The sequence below is a fragment of the Polychytrium aggregatum genome (genome assembly GCF_025602895.1).
Source record: "Polychytrium aggregatum strain JEL109 chromosome Unknown BJ171scaffold_27, whole genome shotgun sequence".
NCBI lineage: Eukaryota > Fungi > Chytridiomycota > Chytridiomycetes > Polychytriales > Polychytrium > Polychytrium aggregatum.
In genome coordinates, this window is record NW_026516229.1 from 448,572 (window position 1) to 472,120 (window position 23,549).

General features: G+C 59.1%; 8 protein-coding genes across 8 annotated transcripts; 6 read left to right on the top strand and 2 right to left on the bottom strand.

The window, feature by feature from the left end:
* Nucleotides 1-56: 56 nt before the first annotated feature.
* On the bottom strand, nucleotides 57-1,630 carry BJ171DRAFT_511681 (uncharacterized protein). The gene is made up of 2 exons (XM_053111610.1): nucleotides 1,322-1,630; nucleotides 57-1,136 (listed from the first exon to the last, which is right to left on the bottom strand). The coding sequence occupies exons 1-2, from the start codon at nucleotides 1,553-1,555 to the stop codon at nucleotides 471-473; spliced, it is 900 nt and encodes a 299-aa protein (XP_052965137.1). The 5' UTR covers nucleotides 1,556-1,630; the 3' UTR covers nucleotides 57-470.
* Nucleotides 1,631-1,786: 156 nt separating this feature from the next.
* On the top strand, nucleotides 1,787-5,441 carry BJ171DRAFT_460857 (uncharacterized protein). The gene is made up of 10 exons (XM_053108456.1): nucleotides 1,787-1,906; nucleotides 2,036-2,157; nucleotides 2,322-2,409; nucleotides 2,499-2,652; nucleotides 2,922-3,057; nucleotides 3,151-3,509; nucleotides 3,707-3,809; nucleotides 3,938-4,445; nucleotides 4,654-4,814; nucleotides 4,959-5,441. Exons 1-10 carry the CDS (start codon nucleotides 1,901-1,903, stop codon nucleotides 5,032-5,034), a joined length of 1,713 nt encoding a protein of 570 aa, XP_052965138.1. The 5' UTR covers nucleotides 1,787-1,900; the 3' UTR covers nucleotides 5,035-5,441.
* A 47-nt stretch (nucleotides 5,442-5,488) lies between these two features.
* On the top strand, nucleotides 5,489-7,868 carry BJ171DRAFT_569303 (uncharacterized protein). Its single transcript, XM_053113566.1, has 2 exons — nucleotides 5,489-6,619; nucleotides 6,812-7,868. The coding sequence occupies exons 1-2, from the start codon at nucleotides 5,571-5,573 to the stop codon at nucleotides 7,740-7,742; spliced, it is 1,980 nt and encodes a 659-aa protein (XP_052965139.1). The 5' UTR covers nucleotides 5,489-5,570; the 3' UTR covers nucleotides 7,743-7,868.
* Nucleotides 7,869-8,146: 278 nt separating this feature from the next.
* Nucleotides 8,147-10,363, top strand: BJ171DRAFT_511685 (uncharacterized protein). The gene is made up of 3 exons (XM_053111611.1): nucleotides 8,147-8,261; nucleotides 8,341-9,656; nucleotides 9,806-10,363. The coding sequence occupies exons 1-3, from the start codon at nucleotides 8,153-8,155 to the stop codon at nucleotides 10,247-10,249; spliced, it is 1,869 nt and encodes a 622-aa protein (XP_052965140.1). The 5' UTR covers nucleotides 8,147-8,152; the 3' UTR covers nucleotides 10,250-10,363.
* Nucleotides 10,364-10,948: 585 nt separating this feature from the next.
* Nucleotides 10,949-14,407, top strand: BJ171DRAFT_511687 (ClpP/crotonase-like domain-containing protein). The gene is made up of 10 exons (XM_053111612.1): nucleotides 10,949-11,487; nucleotides 11,783-11,867; nucleotides 11,994-12,131; nucleotides 12,360-12,558; nucleotides 12,673-12,794; nucleotides 12,909-12,978; nucleotides 13,057-13,108; nucleotides 13,229-13,378; nucleotides 13,480-13,750; nucleotides 13,875-14,407. The coding sequence occupies exons 1-10, from the start codon at nucleotides 11,080-11,082 to the stop codon at nucleotides 14,159-14,161; spliced, it is 1,782 nt and encodes a 593-aa protein (XP_052965141.1). The 5' UTR covers nucleotides 10,949-11,079; the 3' UTR covers nucleotides 14,162-14,407.
* Nucleotides 14,408-17,218, bottom strand: BJ171DRAFT_511691 (uncharacterized protein). The gene is made up of 10 exons (XM_053111613.1): nucleotides 16,785-17,218; nucleotides 16,544-16,695; nucleotides 16,413-16,457; nucleotides 16,047-16,151; nucleotides 15,749-15,874; nucleotides 15,563-15,629; nucleotides 15,242-15,347; nucleotides 14,875-15,144; nucleotides 14,642-14,779; nucleotides 14,408-14,520 (listed from the first exon to the last, which is right to left on the bottom strand). The coding sequence occupies exons 1-10, from the start codon at nucleotides 17,065-17,067 to the stop codon at nucleotides 14,430-14,432; spliced, it is 1,383 nt and encodes a 460-aa protein (XP_052965142.1). The 5' UTR covers nucleotides 17,068-17,218; the 3' UTR covers nucleotides 14,408-14,429.
* Nucleotides 17,219-18,944, top strand: BJ171DRAFT_511693 (uncharacterized protein). Its single transcript, XM_053111614.1, has 5 exons — nucleotides 17,219-17,364; nucleotides 17,442-17,741; nucleotides 17,913-18,133; nucleotides 18,279-18,372; nucleotides 18,474-18,944. Exons 1-5 carry the CDS (start codon nucleotides 17,337-17,339, stop codon nucleotides 18,713-18,715), a joined length of 885 nt encoding a protein of 294 aa, XP_052965143.1. The 5' UTR covers nucleotides 17,219-17,336; the 3' UTR covers nucleotides 18,716-18,944.
* Nucleotides 18,945-20,254: 1,310 nt separating this feature from the next.
* BJ171DRAFT_158905 (uncharacterized protein) lies at nucleotides 20,255-22,930 on the top strand. Its single transcript, XM_053105865.1, has 4 exons — nucleotides 20,255-20,556; nucleotides 20,757-20,851; nucleotides 20,980-21,376; nucleotides 21,557-22,930. The coding sequence occupies exons 1-4, from the start codon at nucleotides 20,317-20,319 to the stop codon at nucleotides 22,778-22,780; spliced, it is 1,956 nt and encodes a 651-aa protein (XP_052965144.1). The 5' UTR covers nucleotides 20,255-20,316; the 3' UTR covers nucleotides 22,781-22,930.
* Nucleotides 22,931-23,549: the final 619 nt, after the last annotated feature.

Sequence of the window (23,549 nt, forward strand, 5' to 3'; positions counted from 1 at the left end):
GAAAGGCGATGAAGGTCGAAAGCGGGGAGGGCGGCAAAGGGCGGGTTTTATACACGGCCGGCGAGCAAGCCCCGACAAGTTTAATGGATCGGTGTTATTGGGCGGAGACATCACCAAGTGGACATTGCGGAATGCAAAAGCTTGGGCTTGCTGTGGCTGCGGCGCTTTCCCAAAGCAGCGATTGGGTTGTATTCTCTGCAGAACCCGGCCGCAGCAGCTCCCGCGAAGGTTTTGCAGGCCCGCTGGCTGGACAGCCCCGATGGCGCCATGTGCGTGCTGGTGGCCCTTGGTCTCTCGGCGTGCACTTGGCTGGGCGACACCAAGGCCTGGGGCCCAGGTCATGTCCTTCCTGCCGATTGGCTGCATTTTGCGGCTGCGAGCGAGCGACACTCGGCAACGTGTTCGTCTGCAAGGCCGGAGATCGCCACGGACCCGCCACGGACCCGCCACTATCCAGGTCGTCGCCTGGGTCACTGCGTCAGGGAGGTCACCTTCTGCAGCATCCGGTCCGTCGTCTCCCGCAGCGACTGCAACTCGGCCGCATCGGATCCTCCCGCGGCCTGCTCGGCCTCGTGTGCGCTGTGGATGATGGCCTCGAGCCGCGCACGCAGGTCATGCAGGCCGATGCCCAGCTCCTTCTTGGGTCCGCGGCGGAACCACATCTGGCCGAGCTCGTACCAGCCATGCGCGAGCTTGGGCTCGTCAGGCCGGGCCATGGACAGGTACTGGGTCAGGTCCGCAATGGCGTCGCCATAACGTCGCTGCGAGGCACGGGTCTTGGATCGCAAGTACAGGGCTTGGTCGTTGTCGGAATCTGCCTCGATCGATCGAGAAAAGTCGGCGTCGGCCTGGTCAGGCGCCAGCGCAAGCCCCGAGAGCCAGCCCCGCATCGACAGTAGCCTGGACAGAAGCCGTGGACCGAAGCCGGCGCTGGTGGTGTGGGCATTGTCAGAAGCGGCGTTGGTGTCGGTATGGGTGCTGGTGCTGCCCGATTCAATCAGCTGCGTCAGGACAGCAATGCCCTCGCCCGGCTGGCTGCCGGCCAGGAAGAATGCATAGACAATCTGGGTGGCAGGCGAGTCGCGGTAATGTCGCAGGGCGCAGTGGGTCAGATCGGCGAGATTGCCGAGCGGGCTCTGGTGGTTGGAAGCAAAGGCGACAGTCAGCGCGGCATGGACGGCGATCACTACTGCAAGTCGCTGCCTGATCTGCTTCCGACTTGGACAATCTTCCAAGCGGGAACGTGCGCATGCGTGCTGGCAGAAGGCCATATCGCGGCATATCCGATCGGCCGGAATGCCATTCGCTGCAGCTGACGTACCGCTGATGCAACCAGGCCTGTCAGGATCGCGGCGGCATACCGATCCACAGCTTCTCGATACTGCTGCGGGTCCTGGCTATAGCGTTCGGCCCATCCAAGGGCAGTCTGGGCCGAGAGCAGGGCGGCTTGGAGCTGCTCGACCGCAGATCGGATATCCAACAGGCTGTCCAGGTGGTGCTGGATCTGCACCAGGCTCGCCTGCGCCTGTTCGGCGTTGCTGGCGGATGCGGTCATGGCTGGTGTCGTTGGGGTGGTGCTGCTCCTGGTGCCTTCGGCCTGGTGTTGTTCTCGGGATGGAACTCAGAACCGATCCTGAGTCGCTGGTCATCCATCCAGCGTCAACCCTCGAAGCTTCTGGAACCCAGGCCGCCAAACCCCAGCCCCGGCCCCAGCCCCGGCCCCAGCCCTGGCCGTGTCGCTTCTCTCGCCTTCTCTGCGTTTCTGTGTCGTCTGCGCCTGGTGCTCGTCCAGTCGCGCCTCCAGATACTTTTGCCGCCTCGATCGTGGTGCGATCTGGCTGTTCGCTTCGCTCGCTTGTCCCTGCACTCTCCCGCCTCCTGCCACCAACCGTCCAAAGTCATGTCCGTGAGTATCGTCTTTTGCCAAAATGCAGCCGCATCACCATGATACTGTTCCGTCATCCCCACGACCGCTGCTGGCGTCGCCTCACCCCCGTCCATGATCTGATCGCCGTATCGCCCCGATTTGCCGCAGGCCGACGAGCTGAAATCCCTCGGAAACAAGGCCTTCTCGGCCAAGGACTACACCACCGCCATCGGCCACTTTTCCAAGGCCATCGAAATCGATGCCTCCAACCACGTTTTGTACTCCAACAGGTTCGGCAGCCCATGTCCGCGCTCTGCCCCGTCGGCCAATCTCGGCCTCACCTCCGGCCACCAGCCCGATACCACCATGTCGGATGTAGTGCTCTGGCTGCTGCGGGCGCTCGTGTGCCCGTCCAGGCTGAGATGCGCAACTCACGAGCTTCCACACGATGCAGATCTGCCTCATACGCTTCCCTGAAGCAGTATACCGAGGCCCTTGCTGATGCCGAGAAGGCCGTCGCCCTCAAGCCCGACTGGGCAAAGGTGAGAGCGGTTCTGGGGTGCAAAGCCGCCGCTGCCACCCCATATACCGTCGGTGTGCTGACCTGTTTGCATTCTTCGGGAACTCCCAGGGCTACTCTCGCAAGGGCGTAGCTCTCTTTGGTCTTGGCAAGCACTCCGATGCTGCTGAAGCCTACCAGGCCGGTCTCAAGATCGAACCCGAAAATGCTGCTCTGAAGCAGGGTCTCGAGGATGTCGAGAACGCCATGGCCAACGAAGGCTTGGGTATGCATTTGATCGGCTGTTGGGCAGGCCCTCTCATATTTGAGCATGGGGCTACTGGGTGCGGGCGTCACCTCGACTTTCGAGCAGATCCGATCCGATCCGATCCGGATCCGGTCTGGCCAAATCGAGTGCCAGCAGCCTATATCTGCGCGGTGTCTCTCGGCTGTGCGGCGGGTCGTCGGGTAGCATGCGATCATGTCCAGATGGGTCGTCCGGACTCGACGCCGTGCTGTAGCCGTGTGGCTGATCCTGCCTCCAACAACCCGCAGGCGGCCTTGGCAAACTCTTTGGTCCCGACGTCTGGACCAAGATTGCTTCCAACCCCAAGCTGAGCCCGCTGCTTGCCCAAACCGACATTGTCCAGAAGATCAAGGACATCCAGGCCAATCCCAGTGCCATCAACATGTAGGTATCGGGCCGGGCCACGCCCGTCCTCATGTTGTCACGCTGCATCGCTGCGATATTTTGAATGACCCCTCCTCCATTGCGTCTTGCCAGGTACATGCAAGACCCCCGTATGATGACCCTGCTGATGGGTCTGATGGGTCTCGATGCCAACGTCGCCACCGCCGATGCTGACGAGGCCCCGGCTGTCGTTCCTGAGCCTGCCCCGGCTGCGCCTGCCGCCTCGTCGGCCCCGAAGCAGACCCCTGTCCCCGTGGCCAAGGAAGAGATCCCCGAGGTCGAAATGGACGATGAAGAGACCCAGAAGAAGCGCAAGCGAGCCGAGAGCGACAAGCACAAAGATCTCGGCAACGCCGAGTACAAGAAGCGCAACTTTGAGGCTGCCCTGAAGCACTACGACGAAGCCTGGAAGGCCGACGAGACCAACGTTGCCGTCCTGACCAACAAATCTGGTGAGTTGATGTGCTACCATCCGCATGTGGGCTAATCCAAATGCAGTGACTTCCTCAAGAAGTCACCCATGCACATCCCGGCGGATCACGGGGCGCTCTTGCGCATGGGTGTTGCCTGCCCTCGCACGGCATTTCGATCTTGCCTCTGTCAACGCATGCTCATGCTGCGTTCCGCTTTGCCCATGTATTATGTGCAGCCGTTCTCTTCGAGATAGGCAAGTACCAGGAGACCATCACCATCTGCGAACAGGCCATCGAGACCGGCCGCGATCTTCGCGTCGACTACAAGCTGATCGCTCGGTTAGTAGATTCGGCCAGCTGCTCGATGCCGCGTTTCCGGTTGCCTGCTCGCAATACTACAGCGTGATGGCCATGTGTTGATTCAACGCTCGCTGCCGACCGCGCTGACATTCGTTTCCCTTCGTTAGCGCCTTTGCCCGCATCGCCACCAGTCACCACAAGCTCGGCAATCTTGAGCTGGCCATCAAGAACTACAACCACTCCCTTGCCGAGCATCGCACCCCCGACACCCTCAACAAGCTGCGCGAGCTCGAGAAGGAGAAGAAGGAAGCCGACCGCCTTGCCTACCGCGACCCCAAGCTCAGCGATGAAGCCCGTGAGCGCGGCAACGAGCTCTTCAAGAACTCAAAGTTTAGCGAGGCCATCAAGGAGTACACCGAGGCGATCAAGCGCAACGACCAGGATCCTCGCAACTTCTCCAACCGCGCTGCATGCTACACAAAGCTGATGGCGCTTAGCGAGGCCGAGAAGGACTGTGACGCTGCCATCAAGCTCGACCCCAGCTTTGTCAAGGCGTACATCCGAAAGGCCGCCATTCTCTTCACCAAGCGGGAGTACACCAAGTGCATTGATCTGTGCAACGAGGCCAAGGAGCGCGACACCGAACAAAAGCACACCGAGGAGATTGAGAACCAGGTGCGTGTCCGATGTGGGCTCGAAGGCTGTGTATCAGACAAACGAGAGTCAAGCGCATTGCGTTGCTGAATTGCGGCCTGTGTGGTCGGGCTTTGGTGCGATGGGTCATCCGTTGAACATCCAGTCCATTTGAAGGCCGCGCGCCGACCTGATTGCCTGAGCCCAAGCTAACTCGTTCCCTCTGCTGCTGTTTGGACCACCTTTGTAGATCAACCGATGCATGTTCTCCCTCAACCAGATTCAGCAGGGCGACGATACCGAGACCCAGAAGCGAGCCATGCAGGATCCCGAAGTCCAGGAGATCCTGGCCGATCCTGTGATGCAGACGATTCTGCAGCAGATGCAGCAGGATCCTCGTGCCGCCAACGAGTAAGTCAGCTTGCTGGGTTCTGTTTTGATTACCCCCCCCCTCGACTGTGTCAGAGTTGCCGCACCAATGGTCTCTCCTCCATCGCCAGCAGAGATTGCCAAACCGCTTCGTGTCCCGCTGACGAGCCTGTTTCGCCTTGCCAGCCATATGAAGAACCCTGCCATTGCTTCCAAGATCCGAACGCTCATCAACGCCGGCATCATCCGCGTCGGTCGATAAGCGTCTGGCTTCCGTCCTGCCAACACCACTCTGCGCATCCTGTCCCTCGTCGACGTGTTACTTCGCTTCCACTTGCTCTGATGCGTGTTTGTGTTGTCCACCGTATCGCTGTGCATTCGTGAGCAGCATATCCCGTGCGAATACTGTCAATCCAAGTGGAGGGAGCACGCCCTTGGGAGGATGATCTGTGTGGTCTGGTCCATACATAATATTCAGGAAAAAAAGGGACTCTTCCCATTTCCATTTGGACAGCGTCGTCTTTCATTGTCTGTCCATGTGCATGCAGGTGCCTGCGATGGGTGAAGAGGTGGTGGACCAAACGACCTGGGCGTCCCACTGTTGTTTCAACACTCAGTTCATCTGGTCCTGTGCACCATGCGCAGCCCGTTTTCTGTCTGTGCCCATGATCGCCGCCTCCACCTCCCGACACCGTCCCTCCGTCATCGTCCTCGCCCTTCAATCTCCCGCCCTCGGCCGATCGCTGGTGCCATAACCGCTTGCATTCGCTTTCCACCTCCGCCGCTTTCAGCACAACGATGAATCAGCTGGTGGCTCGCTGCCGGATACCGATCGCGCTGCGTTTCCGGCAGTGCGCTTCTCCCATCGTTGAACGCTCTGCCTCGGCTGCGTGCTGTCCATGGACTGCCGATCTCTTGACGATCCAGGGCACTCGGTCCATCGCCTCGACGTCTGCATGTCTCGTACAGCGAGGCCGCACGAGAGGAAAGCTTGCTTCCAAGGCCATCGCCAAGAGGCCCAGCCCACCGTTCCTGTCCATTCCTGCGGTCGACGACGACGACGACCCTCACAGCGCCATCTCCACCCAGTCTGTCCACGCCCGGTTCAGGCAGATTGCCCAAAATCTCGAGCTCGAAAGCCACGACACTCTCGGGCTCGACAACCTTCTGTTTGCCCTCACGGCCGTTCGCCAGCGCTGCCTGCTTTCGGAACAAAATGTCGAGCGGCTCTATCGGCACCTCCTCGCGATTCCGTCGACACAGCTTGTCCTGACCGCCGAGCATTTCAACCTGCTGCTGGAACATCTGACGGCTGCATACACGGGCGAGCCGTACTCGGATGATCCGCTGCCGGTCTCGGTGCAGACACTTGTGCAGCGCCTGGCCAGTGACATGGAGACACTTGGACTGCGTCCCGACGCCGCAACGGTCTCGGCCTTGATCCTCGTCAACCGCCATGATGCCGACGCCGTCATCCGCTATTTCCACCTGTCCAAGCATCAAAAGCTCGGCCTCACCCCGGATGCCTACGCGTACATCTACCGCTCCGTCATGCGGAGCTCTGACTTTCACCACGGCAAGAACATCCTCTGGAACATCTACGGCGCCATGAACGCCAATAAGGTGCAGCCCAATCTCGAGATCTACAAGAACCTGCTGCTGTACTTTGTCGAGGCCGAGGACAGCGTTGCGACCCGCAAGGTCATCAACTCCCTGCGCAAGTCGGAGGTGCGGTGGGACTCGGACCTTGCCGAGCTGCTGGTCAAGTCTGCGACGCTGCTGAACTCGGAGAGCGACATGCAGTGGGTTTCTGCCGTCGTCACCAAGGCCAGGATTCGATACAACCGGTAGGCATCGTTTTGGACTGGATCTGGTTTGTCGGTGCACGCCTCGCCCCCGCTGCAGGCCCGTCGCAGTTCCGTCGTCCCAGCTGCATATGCACCAGTCGCCTCCATCCTGTGAGCGATTCGATGGCCTCTAGCGACAGTGACGGCGACAGCATATGAAATTGCTCATCCATACCGGGGGTCTCTCTCCAGCCACCTTCTCAACGCCTATCTTGAGTTCTACGCTCTCCACGAACGGCACACTCTCGTGCTCCAGACCTTCAAGCTATTCCAGCGGTTCTCGATCGAGGCCGACCACGAGTCCTATCAATATGTCCTGCACGCCTGTGCGGCTCTTGGCATGCGTGAAACACTCGAGAGCCTGATCGGCTCGAGGATCGAGTCGCAGCTGGAGCGACTACTACGCACCACCAGGCATATCGACGGCTCGACTCTGACCGAAGCCGCCTCACCGGCGATCGATTCCGCTGCTCCAGTGACTTCAGGTCCCTCACGCCCAGTATCTGTCGAGACCTATGGCCTGTTTGTCAAGTCACTTGTGGTCTGCGAGAGCTCCGCTGAGACTGTGCTGGCTGCTTTTGACAAGCTGGTGGGCTTTGGCCGTCAGCTTGCAGCAGGAGATGCCCGCCCTTCGGATGAATCAGCAGATCCGCACCATGCTGAAAAGCTTGCTTTTGTTCCGGCTCTTTCGGTATACCAAAGCGTGTGCACGGCCCTGGGACGACACGGCAACCAAGCACTAGTGGTGTCGTTCTTCGAAGCACAGGTTTTGCAGCCCGACAAGCTGGATGCACTTGATCAAGCGGTCGAGCAAGCCCAGAGCCAGCTGGATCACGGATCCAAGGGTGAAGACGAGGCGGATAAGGACGAAACGGATGAAGACGAGGTGTCGGACGAAGGAGGGCCGCTGTTTGTGCTCTACGACAAGTTGATCAACAGCTGGATCGATGCGGGACACGCCGAGCCGGAGCTTGTTGCGATGCTCACGGTGCTGCGACAGCGCGAAGCCGATATCCGAGCCCGGCAACGACCGCAAGCTGATGTCAGCGCCGACAACGACGCCGACGCCAATGCCAATGCCAATGCCGAATCCCGAGGGCCCGTGGGAACCATCACCGCGTAACAGTCACAGTGACGATGTCGCTCGCATCAGTTTGCCCGAGTTGAGCGAGCCCGTGGCAGGCGAAGCAACATGCAGTGTACATGAGAATATAGTCCAAGCCGGATGCTGCTGCATCGGGCATTCGAACCCCAGTGCTCCTGAGATGCAAGGACTGGCGGCTCATGCACTGCATTGAAAGAACAATGGGGGCATATGGCTGCTTTCGGACACACGCCCGCCGGGTTGGGTCGCATCATACGTTTCCTTGGGCATCCCACCCGCCGAGGCCATCACCGCAGCACTCAGCCAGGCAATCGAGCGACAGCACTCCGTCAGGCAATCAATCGATCCGCATCCTGTCCTGCAGCGACGGAGTGTCCAGCCCCGCTGATTCGAATGCACGCGTGACCGCTGTCCCTCGGCATCCGGCAATGAGCCCATCTCCGCAACGGGTCTTCTGGCCCGGCCCTCCTTCGTCCTGCCGCCTCGTTCCAGGGGAGCTTGCAGCCGCCATGGCCCACAACGACTCTGAAGGTCAAGGTAACCTCGGCAATCTTGCTGATGCTGCAGCAACAGAGCCATTTTATAACCTCCGGGTGAATCATGGTGCCCCTCGCAGGCTCGCAAGACGGTGCCCTTAGATACGGGTCCCAGCCAGAGGGCACCCAGATCAGCCTGTACACACAAGAGTATCGATCGGTCTTCGGCCCTAACTTCTCCGGCGAGCCCCTCGCCGCAAGTCAGAGCGCCTCTCAATCGACAAACCCGGCCCAGGCACGACAGACATCCTGCAGCCCCGATGTTCTGTCGCTCTCGGGTTCGTACGAAGATCCTCGTGACTCGCAGTCCTCCATCAATCTGGTATCTTTAACCTTCCCAGATTCGCAGCCGGCGATGCCGCAGAGCCATCTGCCGCCAGCGAGCCAGGAGGGACTGCCTCGCCCGATCAAGCCCAAGCCCGACGTGGACGATCCGCTCACTCTGCCCGAGCACAAGGCCAACATGTCCTCGATCGTTAACCAGTACATCGAGAACGTAGATCCTGCCATTCTCGACCATCCCGAGGCCCTGGAATGCACCACTCGAGATCAGTTTATTTCCCTCGTCGAGGCTCTGTTCACCCAGATCCAGGCCAAAGCCCGTGAAAACAGCGCCCTCAGAGCTCGGCTGGAGACCCTTCCCCTGTCCGGCCGTGAGTCCGATCCCCCAGCGACAAGCAATGCCCCGCCCACTCACAGGGTCGATGGCGAGACTCAAACCGCGAGCTCGCACACCACCGACTCGCAGACTCAGACTAAGGTCGAGTCTGAGCCTGAGCCCAAACTTGGGCCCAACTCTTTGAGCCACAAGAATGGTGACAATCCAAAGCGCAGTCGGTCCGTCGCAGCCAGCGCTGATGCCTATGCAGTGCCTGCCCCTCCAGCCATTTCACAGACCGACAGCGATGTTGATTTCCATGAATATGTCCATGCCGACAACTCCGATGTCGACGCCCATTTCGGTGGTATGCTCGGTATCCATGGCGCTGCGGTGGATGCAGATACAAGCCCTGCCACCAATTTCAAGCCCAATGTCGATGGACACAGGCACGATGTCGACACTCAGTTGACAGCGACGCCTGGATCCCGTCGTCGCAAGGAGAGGTCATCTTCCAAAAACGAGGCGATGCCCGTGGTCGACAAGCCCGAGACGCCCAGCCGCTCGCTGCGACGAAAGCGCACGAGCCCAACTAGCGGAAGCAAAACCGTAACATTCGGCAGCGTCGAAGTCCTGGAAGCCAGCAATGACGACAGCGACAACCATAGTGAAAAGCCTGTGGCTAGACCCGCCGCCAGTCGTATTGCCACGCCCAAACGTCGGCGAGCAAGCTCTACTAACAACCAGCCCGAAAGCACCGTCCGTCTGAGCGCTCAACTTCATATTCATGATGAGGAGGTGCGGGCGAGTCGAATGTTGCTTGTCGGCGCTACACACGTCTGTTAGGGCGACCCATCGCTGCTGTTGGCTGGGAGTCGCTGCGGAAGAATGCTGCGCCAAAGTCCCTGATTTTAATCTCTTCATGAACTTACCGACCTGCCCCACAGCTGCAGTTACCACCGCTCTACCACGGGCTGAAGAAGGGCGACATCTTTGTGCTTATGCCGGACAAAATCGAGGAGCCAGTCTGGTTTGGGCTGTCGCATATCGACATGCGGTTCAATTTCTCGTTCATTCACACAGAGCTGCAGTTCCAGTACATGGAGCTCCATCCCTCGGTCGACGCCAACCCCGACGATGCTGGCAACTGGTACTTCCGACTTTGGAACAAGCAGAAGGTGGGGTACATCCAGTTCCGCCAGATGGTCCCACTGAAGCCGAAATCCGAACACATCTTGATCCTGCGAAATCCCTTGGTGATCAATGTACCGCCCTCGGGTCGGGGAACTCGGTGCTGCTTTGTCATCCCCGGCTACTTTTACCAGGCCGCTGTGCGAGGTGTCCAGCTGCTGAGGGAGTATGAGCGCCGGATCGGTGTCCGTGCCGACTAAGGCTGGCCGAGGAAAATATATTGGTTGAGCAGCCGCTAAGCGGATCTGTCTGTCGAGCCTCGGGCTCGTCATGACGTCTGTCGGTTGGGCGGGAAATAGTCTATACAGTCGGTCCAGAAAGAAACGAGACAGTTCCTTCTGGCTTCAGATGTCTGAACCCCGCTGACTAACTGTAGGCCCCGGTGGGCAAGCCGTGAGATTGTTTCCCGTCCTGGTTGGCAATCTCTCTGTGTAGTGCATCCACTCCACTCTCTGGACAGTTCCATGCTAACTCGATATCAAGATGCTCGACCTTTTCGAGCCGTTTGGCTTCCCGACAATGTGAGCACACCTGGGATGTGTTGAACTCGTTCACCGAGCACACATGGATCTTGGAGACGGATCGGTCTGGTGGGTGTCTCTGGTGGTGGTGGAATTGCTCAAAGTACTTGGCGAACCTGAGTCTCCTGGAACTGGATGCATATCCCTCCCCTGTTTCCAGGAGGCATTCCCAAAGGCAATCACCACATCGGTCTCCTTGGGCATACTTGCTTGGCCATGATTGCGATGAGTGGGTGGGTGTATTCAGGTTCCAGAAAAAAACACAGTCATAGCTCAAAACGGGGGTGTCCCATTTCATTTTGGAATCACTGTCGTGCCTGGCTTGGGCAGGAGGCTGGCTGGTCCTGCGCATCCCTTGCCAGCCCCATCTCCGCCTGTCTTGGTCTTGATCTTGGTCTTGGTCGACGCCGGCACTGCGGATCTGCCCTCTTCCTTTAGCTTGTTCGCTCTGCGCACTGCATCCGAGGCCTTAGGCCGTCTGTGCTAGCAAACCTCCAGCATCCAGCGCCATGCTCCGTCTCGTCCGGGTCCAGCTTCTACGACCCATCCGGCACCACATCCGCCCATTGCCGGTCCCCAGAGCCGCACCAGTCCCGCACGGACGATTCGCTGTGCAGCAGCCTTGCATCATCTTCCGGTCACTCTCATCCACCTCCGCTCGGTGCAATGAATCCACCCCGGTCCTGGCCAACGGCGATACCGAGTCCACCTCTGAACGCATTCCCGAGACCAGCCTCGACCAACACAAACCCGGGTCTGGGCCCGTACTCGAGCCTGTTGCCGAGCCAATTCCGTCCCCTGTGCCCACTGTCCAGATCTATCACCAGAGAAAGGGCCGTGTGATGGTCTTGAATCGACCCGAGTCGCTGAATGCTCTGACCGAGGAGATGATCACAGCGATCTTGGACAACTTCCAGGTGCGCAGGTCTCGCCCGGCCGCCGTTGAGCAGCCAGCGTGAGGGAATATGCCATGTTGGAGGCTGTGATGCCATCGATCGGCTGGTGGCATCTTTTCGACATTCTTCGACCGCTGTCGATCTGTCGGCAGTGCTTGCAGCGGCCCTTACCTGGAAGCACCCTACTCGCCTCCGCTTCAATACTGACTTGCTGCTGCCCCGATAACCGCCCTGGTTCTGGTTCTGGTTCTGGTTCGACACATATCCGCGGCTCTGGGATTGGCGCTGCTCCGAAATCGCCCCGCTTGGTCTCTAGGCTTGGGATCAGACTGACATCAACGCCCTGGTCATTGAGGAATCCGAAGACGGACGGGCTTTCTGTGCCGGAGTCGATGCCATCCGTGAGTGGCATGCCAGAGCATTCTCATGAACATCCTTGGCAGCAGTTCGCCCACCAGGCCGCTGGGCTATCAAATTCTCTGTCGCTCATCCATGGATCATCTGTGCGCTCTTCCCCTGCGCCATAGGTCTTGCCGAGCTCATCAACGAAAAGACGGACGAGTCCAGGGCCAAGGCCCTCGGCCTGCTGAACAAGACCTACACTGCCCAGCATCTGCTCGCAACTCTGGACACCCCTTTGGTTGCCATTCTGGACGGAATTACGAGTACGTTGTCCGCTGTGCAGCGCATGTATCGCTCGGCTCGGCAACAGTTCGTTAGCCTTCCATCGTCGGGGTTACCCAGCATTCATCGCTACGAGAATGCTGCAACTCCCATCCCGCAATCCTGGGGCTCCTGTCGTCGCATGCCACAACATTCCGAAGCAAGGCTCAAAAGTCTCACACCCCTCTCGCCCTCTCTCTCTCTCTCGCCCAATCCGCTCTGTCGCGCAGTGGGCGGCGGTCTCGGCTTGGCCATCCATGCACCGGTTCGCCTCGCTACCGAGGAAACAGTCGTTAGTGTCGCTGAAGGGCGAGTGGGATTCTTTATCGGAGGCGGGGTCTCCTTCTTCCTCTCGCGGATGCCCGACGGCGACCCTGTTGGCAAGTTTTTGGCGCTCTCTGGATACAAGCTCAAGGGCATCGAGACCGTGTGAGTACCCCGCCCAGACAAAGCAAACTCGGCACCGAAGCTGCGCTGGAGTATGCCATTCGTGTCGACTCAACTCACTCGCCGGTCCTCGCCAACACCCGCCCTTCTGTTCAGCATGGCCGGCATTGCCACCCACTATATTCCGTCCGAGCGCATACCGAGCCTTATTGCTCGCCTCGGGGCTCTCGAATCCAGCGACATCCGAGCTATCAACCTGATCATCAACGAGTTTGTTGGTACGGGCCGAGAGGATCGCCCACATTTCTTGTGCTTGATTGAGTTGGTGGACCCGTCTGGCCTGCACGGAAAGCGTTTCGGCGAGACCGATATTCACGCGATTCCTGCTTTAGGCAGCGCACCCTCAACCGACGACTGGAAGAACTGGATCCTGGGCGGCGAGCGCGGCGATCTGATCCAGAGGTATCCTCGCATGCAACTCGCATCTACTGAGAGGTGGCAAAAGTATTATTGAGCTGACTCTCGTCGGTATCGCATCAGATGCTTTGCCAAGGACACGCTTCCCGAAATCCTGCGGGCTCTCGAAGCCGAGGTGCGTATCCGATACCCCTCGACTTGCTCCGTTCCCGACGAGTCGGACTGCTGCTGGCATAGTCGCAACCGATGTTCTTAACCGTCCTGTATCGGGCTGCCCACATGTTGGCAAATGCAGAAGTCTGAATTTGCATCCGAGATCATCAAGCTCATCAGGCGCCAGCGGCCCCAATACCTCCTGCTGACGCTGAAGCAGCTCAAGATGGCGGATACTATGGATCTAGCTTCGTGTTTCCGCATGGACTACCAGATTGCCAAGGCCATGATTGTAACTATCGATGCAGTCTGAGTGTTTCTTGGCGACTCCATCAGCATTTCGGCTGATTGCTGCCCTCCTCGGATATGTTCTAACTCTGATGCCGTGAGCAGCACGATACCGACTCGGAGTTTTCTGAGGGTGTCCGGTTGGTGCTGAAGGAAAAGAGCCCGGAGCCGATCCAATGGAGCCCAGACCTTGAAACCGTCCTCGGCAACATCAAGCAATACCAAAAGCAGATCGACACACAGTTCTTGCCCCAGCTCGACTTTGGAGCCAAATCCGAGGAGCTTCCGCTGCTCACCGATCGCACGTACAAGTTCTATGCGCACCGCACCGTCACAGGGCTGCCTTCTATCGAAGATGTGCGCATTGTCGTCACCGGTATGGATTACTGTCAGCCCGCAGAATCGTGCATCTATTCAGACTCCTCGCAGTGCAAGCATCGTGGTATTCTCCCGCCCCCTCCACAGGAGGTGTCCTAACCGCATTCATCTGCCGATGCCAGGCGAAGTCAAGTCGGTTGGCGAGTTTGCGCTCACTCGCCAAGAGGTCATTGACTGGTTTGCCAAGAACTGGGGCACCTTCCTCGACGACGACGACTTGGATCAGACATCTCGGCTCCCGAAGGAGCTGACGGGCGGCGCAAAGTACTTTGTGGAGAACTGGCGCGACCCCGCGCAGACCCCCGGCGAGCGCCGCAGAGAGATGTGGGGTGTCCGCCAGCGCGTTGAGGACATCCTGGACCGCAAAACCACCGTCATTGGCGACGGCTATCTCAAGTGGAAGGCGTGAGTGTTCCCGCTCGCAACTTTGCTCTTTCTCACAATGTATTTTAGCGGGACTCACTTTGCTTTAAATGGCTCCTGGTGTCTGTGTCCCTGCCCAGTGGCCGCAGGACCAAATCCTTTCCAAACAACGTCCTTTTGCCTGCTCGCATCAGAGTCCCACATCCCATTCGCAAGTCGCACAAGACCTGCGCTCTCTAGATCTTGGTCGACTGCAATATATTGGCCGCGTGTCGGCACCGTGACGCAGGAGTGGCCCGGACAGTACGTTGTCGCTATCCGAGCCGCCGCAGGAGTTCCTCGGCATCTTGTGTCTTGTTCTGGTTGGAGTCCAGAGTCCGACTCGAGCCGCGGCCCTTGCGAAGTCTGGCGCCATGGCCAGCAACAAACGAGCATCAGTCGCAAGGCCAGTGTGTCGTCCCAGATCACGGACGGCGTAAGGCATAGCAGAGCAACTGGAAAAACAGCAAAGCTGGCGGATACATACGGCGAAACCGAAGGGCTCGTGATGGACGATAGCCGGGACACGCGCGTCGATCTCGCTGTCGTCGGCACAGCAAACCCTGTGCTGGAGGTTGGTGACGGCGCTTGAAGCTTGCCCGCTGGCTCGGCGTCTCTCTTTGATCTGAGTGCAGTGATGAAAGATCAAAGGTGAGCCGCGAATGGCATGCGTCAAGAGCAGTGCAGCCCGCAGCTCATTATCCTGCACCAGCAATGTACCTCATGGCCGATCGGGTGCTGAGTGCAGCCCCAGCCTTGCCGATTAGAGGAGGAGCATCCTCGTCATCGTCGTTCTCGTCGTCCTGGTCGTCCTCGTCGCCGTGGTCGTCCTGTTTCAGCCGAGGCCGCTTGGGCGGCGTCACGGTGGGGCTGTGAGGGTCGGAAGATTGGCCATCTGCACCAACATCCACATGGTGATTCGCTCGCTTCGAGACGGCACGGGTGCTCGATTCATCAGCATCATAGCCTGTATCTTGTGCATTCGGGTATCTGGAAGAACGTCAGATGTAGAACCAGTCAGGATGGAGGGCACTGCGCCTCAGTATCGCGGGGAGCCGGTGGTGGCTACGTTGATGCAGACACGTACAGAGACTCTGAGAGATTGCTGCTGGCCGACTCGTCGATGGGCTCGTTCTTGACCCGGTGTTTGGCCTGCTTTTCGATCAATAGTCGAGTCTCTTGGGTCGCTTTGGCTTTACAGACACGCAATGCAGACCCAGATCAGACCAGTGCGCGATACTACCGGCGGTTGGTACAGCAGTTTTATCGCTTCAATCTATCTGTGTCTGTGCCGTCCCCGATCCACGCTGCCATGCTGGGACAGTCTCGTTGAGGATATCATGCCGGCGATGCAGATCCCATGATGTTGCTACCCCAGTAGCTGCACCCAGTGGCTGCACCCTCTCACCATGGGCTTTCAAGGCCTTCATGAGGCTTCGGATCTTGTGCTTCTTGCGATTGACGATGACAGCAAACTAAGAATTCCAAGACACTCGTCAGCGCACACCGGAAGATGAGCCCCGAAAGCCGCTGCCTCGGTGACCTCAGTGGCCTCAGTAGCCTCAGTGACCTCAGTGACCTCAGCAATCGATACCTTCTTGTAGAGCCGCTCCTCGGCGTCGATCCGATTCTCTTGCACCCATCGTTGAAGTTGATCGATAGCTTCGTTGCGCTGGCTGCGTAGGTCCTCCGTTTTGGTCTCGAGGGCGACAACTTGGTCCTGTTGGTGAGAGATGTGCATTTGGCGGCCGTGTAAGTGAGCGCCAAGCGCAATCGACACTGTACTAGATCGCGTTCAAGTGGGATGCTTGACGGCGCAGATGCCCATGCCAATCGCAGCGCCAAATTCAGCCCACGGCCCGACAAAAGAACGGCCATGGATGCCTCCGAACCTTAAGGGTGTTCCGCTCGGCGATCAGGCCATCGATCCAGTCAAACCATGTGTGTTGTCGAGTCTGCTCGCTCATGACAGGGAGTTGGAGCGAGCCAAGGTCAAACTGGGCAAGTCACAGCCGCACGAATCGACGGATATATGAGCAGTTAGCTTCATTCGGCAGAGATCCGGCAGGGACTCGACAGACACTCGGCAGAGACCCGGTGCAGTCAGAAGGATCTGTTGGATGTCCGGCACACTCAGAAGAACGACCGTCTCTCGGTCTGCGCTGGAGGCTTCGAGCCAGCCCGGCGGAGAGATTGCTCCGCCTTTCAAATCAGAGACCCATCTGCTGATCCACCCAAGTTGAGTATCTGGGACCCACTTTGATCGTGTTGGCTTCGGTCTCGGTGCACACCGTCCATGTTATCTGTGGAGTCAGCCCGCTGGTCAGAACAGGTCGTCCTATCAGACGGCAATCGTGCTCGGCGCAAGCCTTTCCACTCATCCTCCCACCTGGCAGAAAAACTCGTCCAAGACGACTGTGCAGAGGTTGCGTCGGCCGTTGGTATCTCGTTCGGATGACAGGGCCGAAAACGTGGCCTGGTAGAACTCATTCAGCCTCATTTTGGTCGACATTTTGCATCGTGAGAGGTCCCGTACGGTCACTGAAGTATTTAGATATGGCCGTGAACAAGATGCGGCAGGTATCCGCAAGGGACAGCTCTGGGAGTGCTTCTGGCGAGCGAGCACTAACCGTTTTTGAACCACATGCTTGAGCCGTTGGTCACTGTGACGGCCAGCGCTATGTCGACGGCATTGTCCTGAAAGTAGGCGTCGATCTGGGTCGAATCAAAGGCACTGGACCAGTCGCAGCGCACCAGGATGTTGTTGGAGGCCAGTTCCGCACTGGGCTGCGTCAGCGACGGATCGACCGGCACAGACAGCGACGAGGAGAGCAGGTCGCGGGAGACCTGGTGGGTGGCTTTGGCGGAATCGGACGGGGTGTCTGAGCGGATGCGCAGATATGTCGGTCTCATTGCGGCGGCGGTACGTAGCCGAGGAGGGCCCTGAGAGATCGGCAGTGGCGGCTATCGGCGAGAAAGGGGCGATCAGGGCGGTGGAATGCAGGGGCAGTCGATGCGGCAGATCGGGAAGCAAGGCCATGGCGGAGCCGCTGCGGGAGAAACGTTTGAAATCCCCGCCAGAGCCGGGATGCCATCGCCAACGAGCGCAAGCGACTGGCCTCTCTTGCGGCGCTCTCCATCAAGCCGCTCGAAGGACTTACTCTGCATACGAGTCAAGAACCATGAAAGGCAAAGCTGTCCTGATTGTTGGTATGGCCAAATGCACTATTGCCGATGAGAGCCACACAACCGCACCCGCCTGCTCTAATCCTCGTGCTGCGACTCAGGCGGAACCCAGGGAATGGGTGCGGCCTCGGCCCTCCGATTTGCGGCGATGGGCTCGTCGGTGACGATTGTGGGCCGCAACTCGCTGCTCGGCGAGGGGGTGGTCTCCCGCATGCGAGCGGCAGCGCCGTCGACCGATAGCCGCTTTCGATTCCGGCAGCTGGATGTCACCAGCATGAAAGGCTGTCGCGAGTTTTGTCATTCGTTCGTCTCCGACCTCCGAAGCGAACAGGCCCAGCTGGGTGCCGTGGTCCTCTGTGCCGGCAATCTGAACTATGGGCCCCGTCGTCTGACATCTGAAGGTGAGGCGGCCCGGCCTGTTTTCGTAATCCAACAGTCCCATGCCGCTCCGGCAGTACCGACCGAACATCACAAGACCAGGAGAATGTGTTGGCATCCTTGATCCACTTGCTGATCTGGGTCCGTGGGATCGGCGGTACCTTCATATCCATTCCCTACCGCATGATCGACAGGACTCGAGTCTGGATTTGCGCTCAACTTCCTGTCGCGCTTTCTGATGATCCGAGAGCTACTTCCTTTCATCCTGGAACACCGGCACGATACCCGCATCGTGAATGTTTTGGGGGCCGGCAATGGCGGATCGATCGACTACGAGGATCTGCAGCTGGAACATGGCTTCAGCTTCATCCGCGCGGCTGTCGTGCATGCGACCCTGACAGATCTTACGACCCTGGTGAGCCAGCGGGCGACTCCCGAGACTCCAGCGATAGCACTTGGCGTGGACAAGTGCACCAAGTCGAACGGACCTGCCGTAAGACGGACGACCGGAAGGCACCGTTGACTGATGCTCAGATGTTTCTGTGATCCACACGTTGCAGGAGCTTGGTCAGCGATACAAGGATCACCCATCCAAGCCTTGCTTCTACCACATGTTTCCGGGAGTAGTCGCGACGAATGCCTTGGCGAATGGAGGTAAATACGGAGTGCGGAGTGTGGCTCTCTCGCTCGGGATGTATGAAGGTCGATAGACTGGGCACATGTACCGGCTGACCGATGTGCCCTGGGCCGTGCAGGATTCCCCTGCCTCATCGCCAAGCCCGCTAGTTGGGTTGCGCCGCTTCTATTCCCAAGCGCCGAGAAGGTATCGAAGACAATTGTGTCGATTGCAAGCGATCCGGAATACGGACACCATCGGTCTCCCGGGCTGCTTGGTCCGTCAGGCAGCGAGATCCGAGTGCCTGGCTACTTGAAGGATAGCAAAGACAAACAGCTCCAAATATGGCGCGTGGCCAACGAAATCCTGGACAGGATCTGAGCAGCAGCATCGGCAGCAGCATCGGCAGCAGCATGGAGTGCGTGGGCAATGGAGCCGTCATCCCAGCAGATATGGATGGCAACATGGATGGCAGCATGGATGGCAGCATGGATGGCAACGTGGATGGTACGGAGCAAAATCGCTTGTCAACCGAGACCGAGGACGGCTGTGTTCTGGTCGCCTGTGTCCTGGTCACCGGCTCTGAATATACACGGCGGTAGCACTGCGATATGCCCGGTGCCGTTGAGCTGCCGGGTTGGAATGTCAGTGCGGATAGGGATTGGACGTGGTGCGCAGGTCACTCATGGCCAAGACGATTGAGTGTTGGCACCGAGACTCCCAGGGCATGTTGGGCCTCTGGAACACGGAACAGCAGCAGCAGCATAGCTGAGTCAACAGAAAACGACCGGTGAGTCACCCAAGAGCGACGGACCTGGAGTGGGCGGCCATTCGCAACGCCCCGTATTTTGTCTGGAGTGGCCACGCAACCAGGACAAAACAATGGGACAGCATCCGCCATCACTCCGATAATCACGGAGATGAGCCGCGATGATCTGACTGGCAATCGGGACCATTCTAGCGGGTCAGAGAGCAGAGTCCTCAATGCATCTAGTCGATATCCAAGGGCGACGATCGACTGGCACACCGAGTTCATGTTCCGCAAGGCGGTGGCATCCCGGTATGTCCATGAGCCCGACAGTACGGGCGGCCCCGTCTTGCGATGACCTGCTCATGCGCGTGCGATCTGTGGAGCGACGGATGGCTGCCTGGTCGTTGTCAGCTCGAGGCAAGACGCTTGTTGGACCAGGCACGAAACAGGAGGCTTCGACCTCTGGCGCAAGCAGAGCATCGTTACTTGGTGGACGGACATGGCCCATCGCGAACAGGAGCATGGGTGCCAGCAACCGCAAGCGGCGGCGGAGAGGCGGAGAGGACATGTGCGGCTCACTCTCTGGCGACCGGCCGCGATATAGGATGATGCAGACGCGATCCAGGCACTTCCCGATGCATCCACAAGTCCGTCTGGACCTCCGACCGCGCGGCTGCGATTGGAAGCCGCGCCGCGTGCTGCATTCCCGAACAGCAGGTGGGCCGAAGGACCGAGCCGCAGGAAGCCAGCAGGTGGCAAGAAGCCGACAGGCGGCAAGGGGGCCAGCCACCCCTGTCGCGCGAGGGACCTGCTCAGCACGAATCAGCGCTGGCAGGGCCGCGCACATGTTCTCCGCAAAAATCGCGTAGCCGCAAACACGGTGCGACTGCGCCATGCGCAGCAGCACTCGCGTGCGCGGCGCCCCACGCAGTCTGTGTGAGCCCGCACAGCCGCGCGCGTGTCTGCGCGCGTCGTGTCTGCGCGCTCCTGCCTTATTTGCTCGGCGCAGCACCGCTCCTCTGTGGCTGTCCTGTCCTTGCTGCCCTCTGGTCCCCATGCTGCTGCTGCCGCCGCTGTTTCTGTGGCTGCCTCTGGCTGCCTGGCGCTGGCTCTCGTCGTTCCTCAAAACGGCTTGCTCTGGTCCGTTTCCCTTCTCCGTTGCTCCGTCTCGCTGCCTGGGCTGCTTCCTCTCCGACTCTGCCCATCCCTCCCATCCACCTCAACAGCCGCGATGAGAGTGATCCCCGCTGCCGTCGCTGTCGTCCTGCTGGCCAGCAGCTCGGCGCTCGCTCAGTGCACCGTGCGCCAGGAGTGGCGAGACATGACTCCCGCCCAGCAAGCCGCCTATCTGAATGCCGTCAAGGTGCTCAAGTCCAGACCAATGGGCGGCACCGTCTCCAACCCGGCATCGATGGGCTGGGACGACATGGTCAAGCTGCACTGGGACTACATGAACATTGCCCACTCGCAGGTACGCCGCATGTCCTGCCGCTGGCTCTTGCCCGCCCACCCACTCCTCTCTCCAGCAATCCGGTAGTTCAGTTCAGTTCAGTTCGCCCTGCTTCTGGACCCGTCCCGGCCAGGTCGAGAGCCGGTGTGCATCTCATCCGGTCGACTGTCATCTTCGCCCACCTTACCGCTTTTCATCTGATCGTCTTGCCCACGCGACAGCCTCTGTTCTGGCCTTGGCACAGAATGATCATGCTTCAGTTCGAATCTGTCATCCGCAGTGTCGACCCCACTATCAGCGTGCCCTACTGGGACTGGTGAGCCAACATGTCCCCGCAGACGCCATCCCATCTCCGATATCTCCATGTGGCCGCTCCCGTGTTGCAGCCCCCGACCAGCGCGGCTTGTGACCTGTCCCTATGTTGACCACTTTCGAACGAAACAGGACCGTGGACTCTCAGAACTTTGCTGCCTCGCCCATCCTGACTCCATCGGCTTTCGGCGGAAACGGACAGGGTCCCAGTTTCTGCGTCCTGGACGGCGTTGCCGGCGGATGGGTCAACAACCCCGCCGGTCCCTGGAACAACGGTGGCTCCGCTGGATACCGTAACTTTGACCGGCAGAGCGTCGCCAACGCCAGCTGCCTCTCCCGCAACTTTGTTGCCAACGCCCCGCTCGCCTCGGCCGAAGCCGTCGGCAACTTCCTGATCACCCTCAACACCTACGACGACGTCCACACTGCGATCGAGGGCAGCCCACATGCCGCTGTGCACGGCTTCCTCGGCGGCAGCGTTGGCGATCTTGCCCAGCTGTACTCCACCAACGATCCCATCTTCTTCCTGGTAAGCACGGGCACAGGGAGGGCTCATGCAACAGCAGCCGTCGTGCTCCATGTCATGGCACCCGGCACACAGAGACCGATGCAGAGACACGTGATTGGATACTATCTGCTGCTGGGTTTTCTCGCGGCTTTTGCCTGCAGCCTGCTGATTCTCTTCCACCCTGTCTCTCCGATCTCTCAGCACCACGGATTTATCGACAAGATCTGGGCTCGATGGCAGGGTCTCTGCCCTGCTTACTTGCGCAGCTATGGCGGCAGCACCACCCTTGGCAGCGGCCAAAAGGTGACTGCCCTGGTCACCGACAGCATCGATCCTTGGCCTCTCACCGTCAATGACGTTATGGACATCAGCAACATCCAGGGCAAATGCTACTCTTACAGCAAATCGCAATCCCTCGATGCATTCCTGACTGCCAACGCAGCTCAGGTCAAGTGTCCCGCCGTCGGAAGCAACTCCACCAGCGGCACAACGCCAGCTTCGTCGGATCCCGCTCAGCTCTGGTTCCAGAATGCCCTGCTTCAGCTGATTCCTCCTCCCTCCGGTGCGAAGTTTGTCAAGCGTGATGGCGCCCCTGAATATGGCTACCCAACCAACAATACCGCCTCCTCGGCTTCGGCTTCGGCTTCGGCTTCGGCTTCGGCTTCGGCTTCGGCTTCGGCTTCGGCTTCGGCTTCGGCTTCGGCTTCGGCTTCGGCTTCGGCTTCGGCTTCGGCTTCGGCTTCGGCTTCGGCTTCGGCTTCGGCTTCGGCTTCTCCGTCTGCCCCCGGGTACTCGACTGTCAGTGCTCCGAGCAGCTCCGCGGGCAATGCCACCTCGAGCATTGGATACAGCTCGGCCACCAATGCTACCGCAACCCCGTACGCCAACTCTACTGCCACCTCGGCCGTCAACGCTACCATCACCTCGTACGCCAACGCCACTTCCACGTCCTCCATCAATGCCACCGTCACCTCCTCAGTCAATGCCACTGCCACCGGCCACGGATACAACACCACCGTCGTGTCGTCGCTGAATGCCACCCTCACGGCCACCCCCACCTCCAATGCAACTGTGCCTTCGTACAGCATCAGCGCCACCACATCCTCCGTCCCGACAAGCAGCGTCACGTCCCTGCCGATCCCCACCTACAGCCCCCTGCCCACCATTACTGTCCTGGCCCCTCCGGCCAACGACACCAAGGATCTTATCCACTGTCGCCATCCGCTCCCCATTCCCGACAGCTACATCCAGATGATGAAGCTCGATCCTTACCAGGTCCGTCGCTACGAAGTCATCCAGAAGCACGTTATCGATCGCTACAACAACATCCCCGGCTACGTCTCCCCGTCTGCCCTCAAGCACAACCCTGCTTACGCCAAGCCCAAGTGCGGAGGCCACAAGAACACCACCACTACCACCCAGTGATTCTGCCCGCTTTGCCGACTGTTTCAATAGAGGGAGCATGCTGGGATGGGCGACTGTCTCCTCCCAAGCATGTCGCTACGTTCAGTAACCTGGCACTTTCTCCTTTGTGGTTACACCACTCGTTTCTTTGAAGCAATTTGTCTGCCTCCACTCTGCCCGCAACTCCTTTAGTTGGACTGAGTATTCTGCTTTTGCCTTGGCTTCCTGTCATTTTTTTTTTTTGCCTCCATTCGTTCTTTTGCACCACCCGATCGGCATTCTGCGATGAGACTGTGTCTTTGAATAGGATAGATCCGTCCAATGGACGGCTATAGAGCCCTTCCTGTGCAAGCGCGTGCGCTCTTTTGCCATATCGTCCCCCTCCTCAAGTCTGGGTCGTTTGTTCCATGTCAATACAGTGCGCGTATTCTGAAACGGGACACTTCAACATGTGGATGGTTTGTGGCTTGTGTGAGTTCAATGGCGATGGGATATTATGGGATGGACCCAGGGGAATGATTTGACCCAACGATGATGGTTGGGTCCAAACAAGATGGTGTGTCCCATTGCCATTTGGACATGTCAAAAGCGTCCCACAAAATGCAGATGTCATCGCGAACGACCGCCCACTCCGAGTCTGTCGTTCTTGGGTGACTCACCGGTCGTTTTCTGTTGCCCAGCTCTGTTGCTGCTGTTGTCCAGATCCTCCCAGCTCATGCCCAGCTCATGCCCAACTCATCGCCCTCGCCGTTCTGTGCGTATGCGCCTCCCATTCCCACAACTGCTGCGC

Bases quoted from the DNA above. Each gene is read 5' to 3' on its own strand.
- BJ171DRAFT_569303 (XM_053113566.1), top strand. From the start codon at position 5,571: ATGAATCAGCTGGTGGCTCGCTGCCGGATACCGATCGCGCTGCGTTTC. The intron at 6,620-6,811 runs GTAGGCATCGTT...GTCTCTCTCCAG, and splicing joins GCCAGGATTCGATACAACCG to CCACCTTCTCAACGCCTATC.
- BJ171DRAFT_511691 (XM_053111613.1), bottom strand. From the start codon at position 17,067: ATGAGACCGACATATCTGCGCATCCGCTCAGACACCCCGTCCGATTCC. The intron at 16,458-16,543 runs GTGGGAGGATGA...CTGACTCCACAG, and splicing joins TGGACGAGTTTTTCTGCCAG to ATAACATGGACGGTGTGCAC. The intron at 14,780-14,874 runs GTACATTGCTGG...CACTGCACTCAG, and splicing joins AGCACCCGATCGGCCATGAG to ATCAAAGAGAGACGCCGAGC.
- BJ171DRAFT_511685 (XM_053111611.1), top strand. From the start codon at position 8,153: ATGAGCCCATCTCCGCAACGGGTCTTCTGGCCCGGCCCTCCTTCGTCC. The intron at 8,262-8,340 runs GTAACCTCGGCA...TGCCCCTCGCAG, and splicing joins CAACGACTCTGAAGGTCAAG to GCTCGCAAGACGGTGCCCTT. The intron at 9,657-9,805 runs GTGCGGGCGAGT...CCTGCCCCACAG, and splicing joins TTCATATTCATGATGAGGAG to CTGCAGTTACCACCGCTCTA.
- BJ171DRAFT_511687 (XM_053111612.1), top strand. From the start codon at position 11,080: ATGCTCCGTCTCGTCCGGGTCCAGCTTCTACGACCCATCCGGCACCAC. The intron at 12,795-12,908 runs GTACGGGCCGAG...TTCCTGCTTTAG, and splicing joins GATCATCAACGAGTTTGTTG to GCAGCGCACCCTCAACCGAC. The intron at 13,109-13,228 runs GTGCGTATCCGA...TGGCAAATGCAG, and splicing joins TGCGGGCTCTCGAAGCCGAG to AAGTCTGAATTTGCATCCGA.
- BJ171DRAFT_460857 (XM_053108456.1), top strand. The intron at 3,810-3,937 runs GTTAGTAGATTC...TCCCTTCGTTAG, and splicing joins GACTACAAGCTGATCGCTCG to CGCCTTTGCCCGCATCGCCA. The intron at 4,815-4,958 runs GTAAGTCAGCTT...TCGCCTTGCCAG, and splicing joins GATCCTCGTGCCGCCAACGA to CCATATGAAGAACCCTGCCA.
- BJ171DRAFT_511681 (XM_053111610.1), bottom strand. From the start codon at position 1,555: ATGACCGCATCCGCCAGCAACGCCGAACAGGCGCAGGCGAGCCTGGTG. The intron at 1,137-1,321 runs GTACGTCAGCTG...TCCAACCACCAG, and splicing joins CAGGCCTGGTTGCATCAGCG to AGCCCGCTCGGCAATCTCGC.
- BJ171DRAFT_158905 (XM_053105865.1), top strand. From the start codon at position 20,317: ATGAGAGTGATCCCCGCTGCCGTCGCTGTCGTCCTGCTGGCCAGCAGC. The intron at 20,557-20,756 runs GTACGCCGCATG...CCCACGCGACAG, and splicing joins TGAACATTGCCCACTCGCAG to CCTCTGTTCTGGCCTTGGCA. The intron at 21,377-21,556 runs GTAAGCACGGGC...CCGATCTCTCAG, and splicing joins ACGATCCCATCTTCTTCCTG to CACCACGGATTTATCGACAA.
- BJ171DRAFT_511693 (XM_053111614.1), top strand. From the start codon at position 17,337: ATGAAAGGCAAAGCTGTCCTGATTGTTG. The intron at 18,134-18,278 runs GTGAGCCAGCGG...CACACGTTGCAG, and splicing joins TGACAGATCTTACGACCCTG to GAGCTTGGTCAGCGATACAA. The intron at 18,373-18,473 runs GTAAATACGGAG...TGGGCCGTGCAG, and splicing joins GAATGCCTTGGCGAATGGAG to GATTCCCCTGCCTCATCGCC.